We start from the raw sequence: 18,261 nt of genomic DNA, 5'->3' as shown, positions 1-18,261 counted from the left end.
ATGTTGTCAAAATGGTTACATTCCTGGAAAATTATATATATGTACATAGCCATGCCACATTCATCCATATACATGGAATGTAAGTAATCCTCTTTGCTCTGCAGCCTTCACTTGAGAAAAACAGGCCTGCTGAGGTCAGAATCCCTGAGGATCAGCAAGTCTCTGCAGTCTCCTGCTCCATGCAAAGAAGTTTCACTGTATGATTCCTTTCTATTCTCCAATGCATATAACATATAAACATGAATTCAAAACTATCCATTATATAAGCAAGTAACTGTAGCTCTTCCCTGATGCTAGACACAAGGATAACCAAACAATTCTGGAGAGATGGGAAAGGTGCATTTCATGTCGGTCCCAATGTGCTATTCACTTGTGATTATTGCTTAGATGAAGGGTAGTAGTGGTGGCTCAGGACAGAACTACTAATGGATGATGGCACACTGAGCTGAAGAAGCAGCTCTTGTTGCAAGCTGTCAAACAAGAGGATGCTCAGTGATAATGAGTTCCTAATATTAATCGACTTTTCCATCAGCAACATGGTTTATGAAATAATAGTACCTATAAAATCACTGGAAAACACCAAACCAAAGAGGTTGCAAATCCTGTGGAAAATGCTTACAATTTAAAAATTATCTTAAAATTTTAGAGAAAAAGAAATCTCCTAAATCAGTAAGACTGAACTTAGACACCTGAGTATTGAGTCTATTTGAGAGGCATCCCTGCCCATGGCAGAGAGGTTGGAGTAGATGATTATTAAAGTCCCTTCCAACCTAAGCCATTCTGTGATTGTGCATATGAAGGATCAGATTAATGTAATCACAAAGGAAAACAGCTGACTAGGGAACAGTTCTGTGGAAGGAACTGGGGGTTAATGTGGACCATTCACTGCATGTGAGTCAACCACATAATGCTGCTGCTGCATAAAAGGCAAACACCATTCTGCAGCATATTACCAGCAGTAAGGAATGTAAAACACAAGAAGCTCTGCATGGCACCCCAGAGGCCTCGACTGCAGCACTGCCTCTGGCTGTGGGCAGCACTCCTTAATTGCAGAGAACCCAGAATAGCACAGCAGGAACAAGGTGGTTTTAAATAATCACAACCCTGAACCATGAGGAGAGACTGAAACTATCAGATTTGTTTAGTCTAGAAAAGAGAAGGGAAGGGGAGGGTGTTTATGCAAGTCAGGATAAAAAGGAAAGTGGCTGTAAGATGGAAAATGATGAAATTATGCACAATTTTTACCACATCCCTTTGGGGATAGGATAAGAAATATTTTCTTATAAATTAAGCTGAAATGTTTAGCTTTAACATTACAAGGGGATAAGTCACTGGAGATAAACATCAGCAGCAGTAACACAGCACTCCTAAAACCAGTAAATCCGACTGAGAGCTACCAGCAGAGATACCCTTGCCTTTGCAACAGCATTGATCTCTCCCACCCAAGCACACGACATGCAGCAAACTTATCTCTTCAATTCCCCCTCACCACACACCTTCAAACAGTGAGAGCAGGATGGGAATTGTGCTCACCCATGTAAAAGGTGCAGAATTAAACTTAATGTTCTAAGTCTTTCCAATCTCTTGCATGACAGGACCCATGCTTTACACAGAGGAATTTTGTAGCATGTTTTCCTTGTGTGGTGTCACAGGACTCAAACCACATACTACAAAGCTGCTCCTCTCATAGACACTTAAGCCTGACTGAAGCACAGCTTTTTAGGGTACACCTGATTCATGCAATTCACACAATTTGTTTTGGCTTAATTGTCACAATTTGGTGTAGTACATATAAGAGAAGACAAATACATTTCCTTGGCTCACTGAGCTAGGCCTTCTTTGTACTAATTAGAATTCTCAGAATAAAAATACAGCACAGAGATAGAAATATTAATTCATCTTTTACAGAGAAAAGCAGCCAAATACTGGCATAAGCCACAGGATAACAGCTTGATCCTGCAATCCCTTGCTTGCATGAGTAGTCTCATTGACTTTTAGAGTTTGCAGTAAGGAGGTTTTACACTGTAACACAAGGATGCTGGCAATACGCCCACAAAAAGAGTTGGTCTAATTCTCCATTTAGGCTGGAGAAACAGGCCTTGGCTGAAGGGAAGGTTCTCTGTTTCACAGTACACAGAGCCAAGCAGAAGCACAGACTATCCAATATATTAACCCAAAAAAAATTTGCTGTGCTACTGAGGTGAAAGACTTAGCAGAAGACACATTACATCTCAGATACAGTGGGGTTTTTTTAAGTGAACTTGGACTCTTCAAAACAGCTCTTCAACAGTCATAACTGCAAGTCTCATTAACAGGAGTGCTTCCAAGAGAACTAATACTCCTGGTAATTCACATAAACACACTTGTTTATGGTTCATAGATGAAGGATGTTACAAATTCAAGGCATATCATTTCCATGTTTTTCCTCCACAAATGAGATCAAACACATTTTTCCATTGGATTGAGTACTCTAATAATATATTTGAAGCTTCCTGGGAAAGCACATTTATATGTAAGTATATTAATAAGCATGCTGCTTCACAATGCTCACAATTACAATGTTGAGAAAGAAAGACCAAAACCCTAATTGAAATAATAAAAAGGCTGATACCTTCTTTGCCTCCATGTTGTCTCATGCTGGCATTCACAGGTAGGAAAGAAGTGTTGCTGAGGAGTTCACATGAAGAAGTACAATGCTGAGATTTTTTGAGGGAAAGATTGATTGGTTCTTCCAGCACTTTTTGCATAGAAAGAGTTAATTCATTAACTACATCTTGCCCAGCAATAGCCAAGCTGCCTTCTAGAGGATGAGCCACAGTACTGAAGCCTTCATCTTCCAGCTTCAGATGGGAGAAAACAAAGAAAAGAAACAAAAAGGAAGCTTTATTATTAGTTTTCTTTCTTTACATCTTAAGAAAATAATTTGCAATCGGTTTTCAAATGCCAGATAAGGAAAGCTTTACTTTCTGAAACAGCTGCCTCTCACTGACTAACAATAACATATGCTATCACTAAAAACTAATTTCCTTACAGTAAAGGAGTTTGAGCAATTCCTACCTTGCACTTAGTGCTGCCCTGGATTACATCACCCAGTGCCAGGCCAGTGGCAGCCCCTGGACTCAGATCACTTGGAACTCTGCCTGATGTCAAGCTGTAGCTGGGCACTGAATCTGGTGAAGTATCACAGTCACAAAGAGCATCCGATGATGGGCCAAGTGTTACAGCAGTTGCACCTTGCATCTGTGGGTCGGCCAAGCTAGATAACCTTGTTGAAGGTAATTCCATTTCTAAACTGTTTGAAAAGTCCACAATGCTTATGGATGCTGAACGCTGGGAAAATAAGTTTAAAACAAACAAAAAAACCCACACCAATACATTAATGAGCTTTTCAGCAGCAAAATGCTACTACCCTTTCTATACTGGATGAGATACCCTGTCAGCTACATGTAATCAACCAGTTGTGTCAACAAGGGCTTGAAAGCATCTTGTATTCTTAAGACTGTTTCCCAAAGCTTTAGAGTGCCCACCATTAAAACTGAAAACTGGAATGGGAGACACCCAGGTTACTCTTCTGTGATTTATGAAATCTGTCTGTCTTTCATCAGCCCAAGGGATGCTGGGTTTTAACTCTCTACAATGAATGGGAAATCCCAGCATGTAGAATGTTTTACTAAATCAACGCTTAATATAAACCCTACTAGCTTCCTTTAAGTTAGTCCAGAAGAAATAGCATTCAGATCATAAAATTTAGCATTTCATTCCAAAATCATCAGGTCACTTTCTTCAGAAGAAAGATGCAAAATAAATGGGGGTCAGATCTGACACAAGTGGATGAAACCATCATACTGTCAATGATGCTGAAATTTTTATGCTAGTTAGCGAATCTGTCCCATTAAAACTTAAGGCACTTGGCCTTTAAATGTCATAGTGTAAATCCAGAAGCATCCTACACATACTAAGGCGGAAAGGATGTACATGTCTGGTTTCCAGTGAAAGGGAATATTTACCAAAGTCTGCAATAGTTTTAGCAACATACATTTTCTCTCTCGTGATTTGTCACTGTCAAAACTACAGAAATACTCTTATGCAAAACAAAGCAAATCCATCCATCTAGGTGACTTCCTTAAGCTGCCTTACATCCAGGAATGGGTACTGAAATCAGGACTCTTCCAGCATGCATATGAAGCAAATATAAGCAGTCTTGAGAAGGATGAAGATCTGTGTCATTTGCATATACAATTTTCCATTCTTTTCATCATAGTTCATTGTTGTTTCATCCTTGATAATTTATGAAATAAATTCTTTTGACTACCATACAGTAAGCAGCACTCATTGTAGCATAACTCAAAGACAAAAGAAATGTGTTGATTTCTTCTGAATTAGGGTTTAATTTCATTGTTGTACTCATTTTTCTGCTAGGGGGCTGTGACTTAAAAGTGAAGGTGAGACAGGGCCCATTTCCTAGATTTAATTAGTATTTTTCTCAACTGCTACTCCATTTTGGATTTTGATGTCTTTGACCGTCTTAATTCAGCAGTGGTAAACACAGTAGCCTATACTGAGCTGTCCATTGTGCCTGGGAAGATCTTACATAATGCCAAACAAGCCAGTCCTCAATTCCTCTGCTCAAAATGAATATTACCTATGTGCTAAAAGAATACTGTCAACAGATACTAATTTCCATCTAAAGATATGCTTTAATTTCTTTTAGCTTGATCTGCAATAGACACCACAGTAGGAGCCTTGTAGGAACAGTCACATATCCAGTGAGACAAAAAAAACCTGCATTTGAGGCAGAAAGAGGTCAGCTCTTCTGCAGTGATAGGTAAGATTTGATACATTCTACCACACAGTGCTCTAGTAAGTCTGTTTTAAACAGTCCTTTCATACTGAAGAAATCCCTCAGAGTACTGGGTCTCTGCTGCCAGGGCCATTTTCCTCCTTTTGAGCCAAATATGTCCCTGAATCGAAGCTGCCTGAGCTATAAAAACTTCCTGGAGCCAGTTGGAATCAGTCAAACACATTCTTCCTACCTTATATTTGAGTTCAAATCTAGACCACAGCAATGAGGAAATGCATTGGTGGAGGCACAATTTTCCATACTCTGTTTGACAGAGCACTCTAAGAATGGTCAGGTTTCAAGTCAAAGGAATATAGGTAAGCTCAGAAAGGAATCCAGTTGTCATGGTCACATATCCTAAAGAAGTCCACAAAGATCAAAAATATTCATTTGCTTGCTTGTGACAGATTCCTGCCTATTGAGTACACAAGCCTTTTTCAGGTGACAAAAGTTAACTTTTTTCTCATAAAAATAATAAAACAAATGAGCAGAATTGGTGCTTGACCTGCACAGCTGGACTGCAACCAGTTTGCACTTCCCCATATTTCAAATTCCATTGTGAGCATTAAGTCCCTGTGAGATAGTTAAATATTTATTTAGCTAGATTCTCAAAAGCATGAAGCATCCCCAAATGCCTGAGTCAACAGGAGCCACCTAATACTGTGTGCCATTGGAAATGGGCACACTGAGGCACACACATGGTAGGCACACCAACCAAAGCTGCACAGCAAATGACTAGAGACCTTGTGGCAATTCACTTCTAATCCCCACATGCATCTTTCTACACTTGTGTTTTGAGAGCATGCCATCACCTGCTACCTACTGAGACCTGACCCTGTGAATACCCATCTGTGTGTAACTCTATATGCTGTGGGCGAAATGGTAGCCTGGCTAAGATGATGGTGGGATAACATCTGGCTTCAGTGAGACAAGTTTACTTTGTGGGAGTCATCTCTGGGACAACTCCTACTAGGGAAAAAAGATGCATGCATAAGATTTTGTTATAACTAAAATTTTCAGAAAGGTCAAATTCAATTGCATTATATGGCTATATCTTTTTTACTCTTCTAGTTAGCATCAGTTTCTTCAGAGATCTTCTTAGATTATATAAGCCAATATAAAACCTTACTCTTGTTAAAAAGAGAAAAAAAAAGAAAAAAGAATAATGAGGCCATCAAACTGCCATCTGTCTTTCCCTTGGGGCATAAGTTAATTTTGTGGTTATTTTAATGATGAAGCAACATTATGATCTTTCAGTGCAAAATATTAAAACTCACAGTTAAGAACAGACACATTCCATTCTGATCCATGGAGCTGCTGTCAAGTGTGAAGTGAACAATGCACTGGGAACAAGGCTCATTAATAGCCTATTAATTCACTCCCTAAAATAATCATTTCTTTTGCCATTAGCAAAAATTTCTCTTTTCCCTTGACAGTTCAGCTAGTTTTTGCAAATGGGATGCCTTTAAAGAATTGATCTCTGTTTTATAAAAGCTCTATTGCTTTTACATTGCACCCTTTGAACAACAAGAAGCATTAATTATGCTCTTGGGTAGAGGGTGGCTTCAGCTGTAGGTTAATTTTGAAACTTTTGACATTTTAATGCACAACCTGGCAGATGAAACTACATTTGTGTCATCATAAATGGAATTCTCATTGTCTCATAATTAATTTTGGTCTGATGATCCTTATAATATAATGGCAGCAATATCACCACCCCAAAACACCTTCTACCACAAATTTCATAGCTATGGTAGAGAAAGGTAAGGAAAAAGAACATGCAAAGTGCCTTCAGAGAACAAAAAATAAACAGATTGTTCAGATCAAATATTTCTTTGATGACTGTTGCATTTAAAAAAAGGTCCAGTGTAAACATGCAGCACTAATACAGAAGAATTCTGAGAAGCAAATACTTACCTTAAAACACTGGGATTAGGATTTGTTAGGATTGTTTTGGCAAAGTCTCAAGGCTGTTGACATTAAGTGTCACAGATAAAGCAAGCTAAAACTAGGAACCGCCAATTCTCTTTGCTATAAGAGAAATAACATGCTGCAAATGGTTGCAGAGTAATGAACGGCTGCTCTTAAGTGGAGCAATCCCCCTGGCAGCTCATTATGCTAGGAGGTTAAACAAATGTACTACTCCAATCCAGTTGTTTAACTCACCGCACACAGCAGCACTGATAACACAGGCTACACATGCTTCCTATTCCTATTTCCAAAATTTCAGAAGAGAATCCAAGGAATTTCCTTTCTGTCTTTATGAGAAAAAAAGAATCCAAATCTTCCTTAACATTTTGTCTGAACAAACTGGAGCCGGCTTAAAGCGGAAGGCAGAAGGAACTGTACGGAGCAAGCAGCAGCATGTTTTATTTATCCCTTTTTCCAGGTCATGGGAAAAGGTTTTGTTAAATTAACATTCTGGGAAATGTACCTAATTGCATTAAGCATGAGCACACTTGTGCTGCAAGCAACTCAATTCTTTAAAGTAAAAAAATACTTGAAGTCAAAAAATACTCTGATACTTAGGAATTTGCAGGATCCTAAATTCTAGGAGGTTACTATTATTTCCTTCACATTTAACACCCTAACATTAACAGTACTTAGGAAGAAAATAAAATAAGATTAAAAAAAAAGGTGTGGGGAAAAACAACCATAAACTTATCCTGGTCCCAAGCTCAGATTCTAATTCCTAGGGCCAGGTATTAATTTATTATTACTTTTAGTCGCTAAGTAATAACCACATACTTAATGCAATACAAAGACACCACACAAAAAAATCTGTACTGTGCCCCCCCAACCCTTTCCCAAATTTCACACGATAAAAACAAAACAAAACAAAACAAGACCCACAAGAAATCAACAGTTAAGCACTTGCCACTGAGATGGAAGAGCTGTCACTAGTAAAGCTTATGATAAAAGTGTTGGGGCAAATGTGCAAGAATGCCACCTCCAGCAGACTGAGAAGCAGCTGTTGTCTCTGATAATCCTGTAGTAACAGCAGCACTGGCATGTCAGAGCCTAGAAATTGACATGCACCAAGTCCCAGAAGAGGCTGAGAAGTTCTGCCATGAACTGTCATCGAGTTAGTCTTACATGAAATGCCTCCATTGCATAAAACTGCAATAAAGCAAAAGACTCTCTCAAAGTGCCCTCAAGAGTGCTCCTCAGATGGCATGGAATATTTTTGGGGATTTTTCCTGTTTCAAGTACTCAGGTACTTGTTGAGACAAGCAGAGCTCTTGACCTAAGGAGCTCAGACTTACTACAAATCAAAAAGAATGGTACAAAACAATCAGTGTTACAGCACCACATAGAATTTCCATGGGCTTGCACCTCAGTCACTGTTTCTGGTCACCCTGTCTCAAAAGGTTGTATCAAACCACAAAATACAGGGGGAAATGGCCAAAGATGTAACAGACCAAAGAACAAAATTGCTTCCTTGGGGGAGAAAGGAAAAAAAATAAGAGACTCTAGAGGGACCAGCAATCACTTATCAGCTACAAAAAGCTGACCTATAAAGCACAAGTGTAACGAAGGTGGTGAACACCGAGTGATTATTCACTGGTTTATTAGTAATAATTGACTAATACAGTGCATGGCATATTCAGAGAGTTATTTTAAGCAGTAGGTGAAATAACATCTCAAGGGGAGAAACCCTCAAATGTTGCTAAGAAACATAACCAAGCCTGAGTCTGACAAACACTGCTCAGTCTACGCACAATTAATCAGTGTCCCAGAAGGCAGAACCATGAGTGGCCAACCCAGTTAGGTGTTTAGGGTGAGCACAGATGGTACAGACTGTTCCACTGCCTAGGACCCAACCTAACAACTGGACAAGAAAGTCAAAGAATTCTCCTTCCCAAAAGTAAAGGCCCTGCTTCCAACTAGAGAAAGGGGTGAAGGTGTAGTCTGAGATGTCCAGCTGGTCCTGCAACAACACCAATGTCGGTTGCAGTAGTACCTGAGGTTCAGACTACAGATGTGTGCTATAGATGTTCAATAATTATGGCTAGGTACATCCTTTAGACCTCTTGCTCATCACAGTCACAAATGACAAGTAGGTACATGTAAGTAAAATGTGGATTATAGGCCCTTTTTTACTCCAGAAAACACAATCAGGCCAAAAATAACTCATTATTTGCACCTTTGCTCCAGAACAGATAACCTCTCCAGGCCTGTGCACAAATTAATAACTCAGTATCACACTATGTAAAAGCAACAGGAGGACTATATCATTGCAGAAGGCTTGTAACCCTTCCTCACAAAACTGATAATCTAATTGAGTTCTCATTCCTCCACACTGCAACTTAGCAGTTCAACGGCTTGCAGAAAATGTTGGGCTAGAGCTTGGCACCATTCCCCAGAACAAAAGTGCAGGTATCACAACATTTCTTCTGAACTTTGTCCTCTCTCTTAATGGAGAGGCTGGGTATTTGGCAGTCATGGAGATGGAACTACTCTACAATCCACATGGGGCTACATAAGTCAAATATATCCACAGGAGAACATGGAGAGAAAATTGTATCCATTTTGCACATAGAAAGAAAATTTCCATTTCTAGTGTTGCGTTCTCACGCAGGTACTAATCAAGCCCAAAGTTATGCTAAGTGCAGTACTTGACTTATATCAAACAATCCATGGTCCAAGTATAGAAAGATTTATTCTGCACAAAAAATTCAATTCACAGAGAAATAGAGGAATACACAGGAAGACAGAAAGTCTGACATAATATATCACTATTAATGCTCCAAAATCAGTGACATGAATGAAAACAAGCCCATACATAACTGAAGTTACATATTTAGAGTCTATACTATACACAGGCATACACAGCAGATGGGCACAGATTAGAATTGCTCTGAACTTTAAGACAGCAGTAGCCTTGATGCCAATGTTTCTGATTGACACTAGATAGAAAACCCTAATTTATAGGACTGGAAAACCAAAATTCTGTCTGCTCAATGAAGCTAGACTTAATGTTTGTCCTGATGGTAAAATGTAAACATGAGATTTTACAAGTACATGAAGTGTTTCATTCTTGCTTCTCTACTTCTGCATATCAATGTGAGGGACAGAAAGCAGTAGTCATCAGAATAAGCTGAAGAGTCATTCTTTGAACTCAGAGGCACTCATATGGCTTACAAGTGCCTCTCACCGTGGTGCAATGACTGCACTTGCACTTGTCTGGGATAATCTGAATAATGTACTTGTGGTTTCCCTCTTTGAGAGTCATGTTGTAATCCCAAACTATTAATAGCATCTGTTCCATATTGCTCCACGCATTACTATGACCCTGCATGCAAACAATTCATCTAGTTATCAGTCACTAGCATCAAATGTAGGCCACAAACATGTTTAAAAAAAATCAATGCACAGATATTTGATTACGTAAGCAATCAAGCCTCCTTGCACTCCTCCAACATAAAAGAAACTACTGGGCTAATGGAAGCTTTTATTTTTTGACAGATCTTGGCAAGCATGTAACTAAACAGTCAGTTCTCAGTTTTGCTACATCACACTGTTTTCACTTTAATGAAAGAATCTCATCAGCCAGAGAATTATCTACTCCACTAGGAATGCTGTGCATCAATGAAGGCTGACAGAGTTCAGCAGAACCACAACACAAAATCAAGGTAGACAAATATCAGCAGAATACAGTTCTTCTCCAGGTAGCAAAAGGTTTCTCTAGCCATTTTCTCTATCATATTTTCCAAGTGTAGCATTTTAGACTTCTTCACTTTCTTTTTTTTTCCATGTCTTCAGAAAACTTGAGAGAGATGAGATGTTCTGAATACAGGCCATATAGAAGTAAAGCCTATACAGAAACTTTTGTCTGGAGATGAGTGTGAAAATATTTAACCAGATAAAACAGAAATGAGAATGAACAGACACATCCCTTTGTTCTTGAAGAGGAACCGAATGCCCATTTAAGACCAGATTTAAAGTAGTTGTCAGAAAAATTGTCAGGCCTACAAGAAGGCTGGGGAGGGACTTATGATACCAGGTAGTGATAGGACTAGGGGGAATGGAATGAAGCTGGAGGTGGGGAGATTCAGACTGGACGTGAGGAGGAAGTTCTTCACCGTGAGAGTGGTGAAGCCCTGGAATGGGTTGTCCAGGGAGGTGTTTGAGGCCCCATCTCTGGAGGTGTTTAAGACCAGGCTGGATGAGGCTCTGGCCAACCTGATCTAGTGTGAGGTGTCCCTGCCCATGGCAGGGGGATTGGAACTAGATGATCCTTGTGGTCCCTTCCAACCCTGACTGATTCTGTGAGTCTATAAAAGCAGGTATCTTTAAACAGCATTCATCCAGAAAATATTTCAAGGGTTTCCTTACTGTGCTATATGCCTTCATTATTTCTAATTAGCCATTGCCAAAGCTGCCAGCACATTAGAGCTTCATTCCAAACAGCTCATTACAAGACATAAATACAAGCCAAGATGAGATACTGTAACTGTTGAACATCCATATTTTTTGCAGAAGCTCCAGAAATACAGTAAAACAACCAGACACCTATGCTTTCTGCACCAAAGCATACACATCTCAGCACCATCAGAAAAATCTCCTTTTTCTTTTCCTCTTCTCAGCTGGTGCAGCAATGAATCAGACCTTCTTTGCTTTTTTCTCCTCCTTTTCCCATCAGACTACACTAATCTCTCTTGCACATCTGCTTCCATTTTCTTCCCTCTTTCTGACTTTTCTTCTTGGAAGTATCATTTATTTACAGGATCAGGAAACAAAGGACAGCTTTTCCAATATGCAGGTAGGAAAAATCTCTGAAAGCTAGCTCATAAGCATCACCGTTTGTTTTCACAAATAATTTTGAGGGTATGTCTACACTACAAGAAAAGTGTATGCTCAGGTTCACAGTCTTGCTCAGACTTTAAAGACACAACTTTGATTTTTACAAGTCATACCCTAAAGGTAACCCTATCCTAGAAAATTTGCATAGCGTTCCTCTATCCTGTGCTTCTGTCTTCAGAGGCTGAGGGAGAGCGGCTTCTGCGTGTACAAGTCAGGAGTAAAGAGATTCATCTCAGAATCTTGGGATGCCATCAACCAGATCCAGCAATTCCATCATTTCTACAGGATTAAGTTAGCAATTGCAGATTTGTGGCTTTCACAATTCAGTAATCATTATCTTTCCATGTCGTTACAACTCCCAAAAGGATCTCCAGCTCTCTGAATGGGTATTGCATCATAACTATGTTGGTTCAACAAAGCTATGTGCTAAAGGAGGATAAAATCACCTCCTTTTGTGGGGCTAGTAAGGAAATACAAGTTCTTCCACAATACTCCACACACAAATTTCAAGAAAAACCATCCACGAAAGACAGAAGTGGTACAAATAGATTTGAGTTTGGAATGTTTTAAACTAGCTGTACAAAGAGGTTAAAGGCAACTTCTCTGCCTTATACACATAGGCAATATCCAAGGCCAGCAAGGAACTACTGATAAAGATAGGCTTTCCTGATTTTGTTTATGCTGCTGCTTCAATAGTTAGTGCCTCCTAGTAGGTGGAATTATCAAAGCGTGGCTGTAATATGCTAGATATAAAGAAATCCATGATCTTTCTGCTTATACATGAACAAGAAGAAGGAGTATAACAGAATAATATCCCTTTCAGACACAACATCTTCAGTTAAAATTAGTGTTGTTATTTCTGAGGCAACTATTTTGAAGGATGTTTCTCAGTCTTGACTTCATCAGATTCTGACTCTTTCTTTTTGATCAAAGTAACTGCTGTTAGTGCGGTAGTTAGCAAGACCTGGTTGTAACATCCATAGGGATAGGGACAGGGCAGAATTTACTCAGTGAAATACTCTGTTTATTTACTATCTCATGCTTAACAATCATGCCAGCCAGATTTAAACACTACCAGCTTACAGAGCAGCTGTCAATCCTGACCTCAGCACAGTGTGTGGGCATCTTACTTGGAGATGCCCGCTAGTTTCAGTTATGACTGTCTTCTAAGATTTTCCAGGCCTTTTGATGACTTTGACTATATTTTCTTTTTTTCAATCTGATTTCAAATTCCAATGCTATATTATATTTGATACTAGCATGTTTTCTCTTTAAAATATGTTTTAAAATAAAAAAGTTCCTTATACCTTTCTCACTGGATGGAAAGCTGACTGGTGCAATGTGCTCTGAGAGGAGTGACTGCTGACACTGGCTTCTTCATCTAGTGACTGTGACAGGGAGGGACCTCCACTTTTGTCAAGAGTAATTACAGGCTTCTGGGCATCAAGATCAGTGGAACTCTCAAAGACCTACAAATAACAATTAAGAATTTGTGGTTTCAAAATCTCAGAAAGAAAAATGGTAACAAATTCATGTCAACTCACAGCATACACAACATGGGAAGACTGGTAAAATCTCTAAACCAATAAAGATGTTCAGATAAATGTACAGAGAAAGTTTTCCCTCAAAAAATAATGGATTATAAATAACTAAATAAAAATGTGAAATGCTGCTGTAATGTGCAGCTATTCCAAAAGCCTACAGTCTGTCCCCCACAGGTAAGTCACTATTCAAGGTGGGAGCTCCACAGAATTTACACAATGGGAAGTCCCAGCCACCTTTCTGATGCAGTCCCCACTGGTGTGAACAAGTTTCAAAGTCACCTTGTTGTGGATCTTATCTGCCTTGTAGTTTGGATGCTCACCACCAAACACTGTGCCTTTTTCTAAAGCAGGTTTCTTACCACCAGAATAAAAGGAGAAATTAGCTGTGCTGACAAAACTAACAGACCAGCAAGTATCAATACTGATGAAAGTCTTAAGGGACATGAGATAGCAGTAAGAGCAGTTACCAGTGGAATGGGAAATACCTCCCAGAGACAGAAAATAAAAATAAGTTGTTCTTTGCTCTCTTTTCACTGATCATTCAGAATCAAAAGGAAATATTTTCTAGGAATTCAGAGCTTAGTTTCCAGTAAAAAGGAGTTAAAATGGAGTTTAAATGAGATTGGTGTAGTCCTCCATTATATGTTCAAGAAGGAGGAATAATGATGATTTTATTCTCTCACCTGCTGTTCACCTAGTCTACTTAAAAATTCTTCAGGCTCCAGGTAATGCAGCACTTGACAGAAAATTTTGACCTAATCTGCATGAGGCATGAAGCCTCTGCTGAATACAAATATAGACAAGACAACTCAGAAAGTTCAAGCAAATACACGAAATTGCAAAAGTGTCTCCCATTTCTGAGCTTACATTGACTAAAGACAATAGCAAAGAATTTTTAGAGAACTTACCTCTTCTTCATCTTGGATTTGTTGCTGAACTGGGGCTGGCTGCCTCACTATGTAGTTGATTTGACCCACTATGGTCTGTTGAACGTGCTGAGGTGGCTTGGCTTGGTTCAGCTGCAAGCTGGGCTGTCCTTGGGCCTGCAAAAGAAGCTCTAGATCCTTTTTCATCTCCTCCAGTTCAAACTGGTGGTGCATTATGTCCAGGCTTTGCTGAATTACTTGTTTGTGGGTGTTCTCATTCTGACCTGATGGTGGCGATGCTGGTGGATGCTGCTGCTGCTGCTGCTGCAGCTGCTGTGGTGGCTGCTGCAAATGGTTAGATTTTATCTTCTGGGGATTACCAAGTTGCACTTGCACAGTTGACGTCTGCAAACAACCTTCTGTGCGCAGTGGCTGTAGATGGCTGGTGTGAACTTGCTGAGCCTCATGCGATACAACGGCATAACCCAGGGGTGCAGTCTGATGCAGCTGCTGGGCAGGTAAGTGCTTTCCCATCCTCCCGGAGACAGTCTCTGGCTCTGACCGCGGCTGCTGTTCCAGCCCAGGCTGTGTTAGTTTCAGAGGCTGGGAGGCACCCCTGCACTCTTTTTCACGTTGCTGCATGCTGTACTGCAGAGGAAAACGCTGCTGGTGCAGTTCAGAAGGTTGTCGAAAATTGTGATGGCGATTTGTGTCTTGGTAAGAAGGCTGAGCTTTGTTTGGGTGAGGTACGCCGAGGCAGTGTGAGCAGCACACAGGCACAGGACACTGAGCTGCAGCTGGAAACTGATGTAGCTGGCTATTCACAGGTCCCAGCTGTGGAGCTGGTGACCGCTGCCCCTGAATCAAGGAGGTCTGTAATCCTTGCACACTTCCACAGAGTACCACATCTGAGTGAGAAAGGTGTCCACCTTCCATAGTGAAACCCCCTGGAAAAAACAGTAGATTTGCTTCCTCCTACGGTCTTGGCAAACTTACAGAATAAAAACTGACCGATGGCTATTTCCTTGCCTTCATTTCAAGTATAAAACATCTTAAAATATCCTATCTAAACAGTCCTTCAACATACTGTCAAGGCAAATTTATCAGGATTTTTCAGTAATCTAAAATCACAGCAAACTCCCACTGATGTCAGTGGAACTCATGGCTGAATGACCAGCAAATGCTTTGAAAAATTGACCTCACCTTACTTTAACTGATGGATGTGGCTTATACTTTCATTTTTTACTGAAGTATGAGCATACCTGTGTATGAACATATCTGTGATCCTGTGATATCTTCTCATCTATAAGCACAAGTACAAAAGAAGGCTTCCAGGGTGAAAGTAACAAAAACTAAAAGAGACTGACGTTATGTAGGTGAGAATCTTAAAAGTTACAAGTGACCCAGATTTCATCCATGCCTTTAGTCAAGAGATTATTCCCTGTAATATTGTTATAGTGTTTTACCTCATCTGGTTTTTAATAATTTAAAATGGGAAGAGAACCAATCTTTTGACCACTGATCTGCCCACTGAAGTGAATTTACTGTAAAAACCCACTGCAGCTCAAAAATTGATAGCTGGTGGGAAACAAAGTCACAGTATGCACATTCATTACACCAATAACACTGTATTTATTATACAGCCAATGCCTTACAGTAATTTTTGTGCTCATTAACTGTGTCTCAAGCACTGCTCAGGTTTTTTGGCCACTAAGATAGTAAAGGATCTGAAGCATGGGCACAACTGAGCTCAACTGCCCCCAGGTAAGGCAGAGGAACTAGCACAAGGCCCACTGAAGATATTCCATTTCTCCTTACAGGACTGTTATAGTGTTGTGCAGAGCTATTGCTTGCTGGGATTGAACAGAATTTCAAACACACTGAGCAAATTCAAGGGTATTTGATGGCCAGTAACACCATATTTTATGTCATATCAGTCAAAAGCTATCTGTTTAGTACTGTACAGTGTTTCCACTAAACTATTAGATGTATTCTTACATTGAGCTTTTGTAAGACCATCAAAGATGATATTCATAGAGTGTATTTCTAAGCAATGTTTATAACGTAATATCTATATATATTATGATGTCTTTTAAGAGGTGACTTGATAGAACTGGAGGGAAAAACAGGCAAGTTCAACCACACTGGCTTTTCTTCAGAAAATGACAAACATTACCAAACTGGAAGTCAAAACAAAAAGAGAGCACTTTAGGGAAAGTACTGTATGTCTATATCTGTCTTTGGGAACTTTCCTAATACAGAACAATATATTTGTCTTACCCAGATTGGACAGTTGTTTAGTCCAGTAGGAGGGATCCCAGGTAAATCTGATCTTTAGAGGAGGACCTAGGTCTGTGTTACAGTTTGTCTCTAACAAGCGCTGGATCTGAAATACAATCTGATAACAACCAAAAAATGATGATTTCATTCACAATCATGAAAAATGTTTTCACTGAAAAACATTAAATCCTCCAAATAGTTCTCTCATTTACTGCACTATTTCAGTTTACCAAGAAAATAAGCACTGCTCTTACCAGTTCTTTACTGAAGAGAAATGGGATGCTGTTTTTACTGCACACTGCCCAGCTGATAAAGTTCTGCACATGTTCTAACTGTCTGCTTAAAACCACAACACCTTGCAGTTGTTGCTCCAATTTCTGCCTCCTTTCACTGGTGACTTTCTGTTAATTTGAATCAGCAGAAGATAGTGGTCATTCTTTAGCCACATAATGCATGCCATCACTGGCATCACATTATGCATTATTTGCAGCAACACTGTTATTCAGAAACTCTTTTAAGCACCAGTCATGAAAAGAAAGTAAATCCTCTTCAGCAGCTGTGTCTGAACTCAGGAAGAACAATGACTTCTCCAGGATCAACAACCTACATCATCATGACCTGTGTTTAACAGAATAATGTCATCCAAGGAGGCTGTAGAAGATGGATCAAATTTGCACCCAGACCACTTTCTTGTCTCTTGTAATACACAACAGGAAAGGCTCAAGAAAGAATATAAAAAAAGGAAGTATGCAATATTTCTTCAGAATGGTTCTCCAGTCCCCAGCAATTCATGACTTAGCAACCACACAGACAGAGGCTACATTGTTACTATCAGTATATTTTTCTATGAATTTTCTATGAATTTGTCTAACTCCATTTGAACACATGCAAAACGTCTTGCAGGAAGGAGTTCCACACTTACTTACCATTTATGTGAAGAACTATCTGCCCTTGCCTACTCTAACTCAGCACCCCCCTACAGGCACTTGAACAGAGATCTGTGCATAGATTTCAGGTGTGTGTGCAGTTCCGTTGTGGTTACGGATGACTCAAACACTGAAACATTGTTAAAACACTTAAGCACTGAATTTACTTAATGTTGAATAACACTGAAATGAGAACATAGGTTTCTCTTTTTTGCTTAGCTGAGTAGCCATATTTGAGTCAAATATGTAAGTTCAAAGGTAGCCAGTAAGTGCTGAGTGCCTTGTCTTTCCAATATCTGCTAAAATGACCCAAGAATAACATCTGGTCAGACCCAAGAGCATTTTTAGTGCTTGGCACATTTCAGAATAAAATCCTATGTACTTCAGCTGGACATCTGAAAGCTGAGGAGTCAAAACTACAGAATCTGTAACAGAAAACAGACCAGAGGGTCATTTTCAAAGCAGGGTATTAAATGTGCTGCTAGTGGTCTTCTACAAATGCAACATTACAGCCAGAAAGTAAGTTTTCTTGCTACTCAGAAGGGGCACACACATGCTCTGTAATTGCATTGGAAAATGTGGTCAGCTCAGGAGAAGCAAACATTTTGGCACTTCATCCTGAATCTTTGTCAACCATTGATTCCACAGAAAATTCTAAAACAAAAAAATAATAATAAAGTATTTTCAAACATAAGCAAGGGAACAATAACTCTCACAGCCTATATTCTTTCCATTGGCACTGGCATTATATGTAATTAAGCTCAATTTCCAAAGTTATCAAAGAAATTAGTCTTTCTTACTTCAAGTTGTTCCAGAAGGATGTTTGTTCGTTTATTGATTTCACTCATCAAAACCATCTTGGCCATTTTTATTTGATTTTCTACCTTCTTGTATAAATGTTTTACTTCAAGCAGCCTGTGGGTAAGAGATACACATCTCTGGATGAACCAACTGGTATGTCATTTATTCAGAGCTTAGTAGTTATTTGTCAAAAGAAC

At 39.5% G+C, this 18,261-nt stretch overlaps 1 protein-coding gene across 1 annotated transcript in view; it reads right to left on the bottom strand.

The window, feature by feature from the left end:
- Positions 1–18,261, bottom strand: part of TRIM66 (tripartite motif containing 66) — a 44,793-nt gene that overhangs the window by 10,371 nt on the left and 16,161 nt on the right. Inside the window, exons 6-12 of the mRNA XM_068148036.1 lie at positions 18,064–18,178; positions 16,592–16,738; positions 16,338–16,455; positions 14,100–15,004; positions 12,955–13,116; positions 3,058–3,330; positions 2,612–2,840 (exon numbers count right to left, since the gene is read on the bottom strand). Of these exons, the coding sequence (XP_068004137.1) occupies positions 2,612–2,840; positions 3,058–3,330; positions 12,955–13,116; positions 14,100–15,004; positions 16,338–16,455; positions 16,592–16,738; positions 18,064–18,178 (1,949 nt within the window). The remainder of the gene's footprint in view (positions 1–2,611; positions 2,841–3,057; positions 3,331–12,954; positions 13,117–14,099; positions 15,005–16,337; positions 16,456–16,591; positions 16,739–18,063; positions 18,179–18,261) is intronic.

Source organism: Melanerpes formicivorus, unplaced genomic scaffold (assembly GCF_026170545.1).
Source record: "Melanerpes formicivorus ecotype bairdi unplaced genomic scaffold, bMelFor1.0.p_v2 SCAF_16, whole genome shotgun sequence".
NCBI lineage: Eukaryota > Metazoa > Chordata > Aves > Piciformes > Picidae > Melanerpes > Melanerpes formicivorus.
The sequence above is the reverse complement of the archived record's forward strand: the minus strand, read 5'-3'. Positions and strand labels throughout refer to the sequence as shown.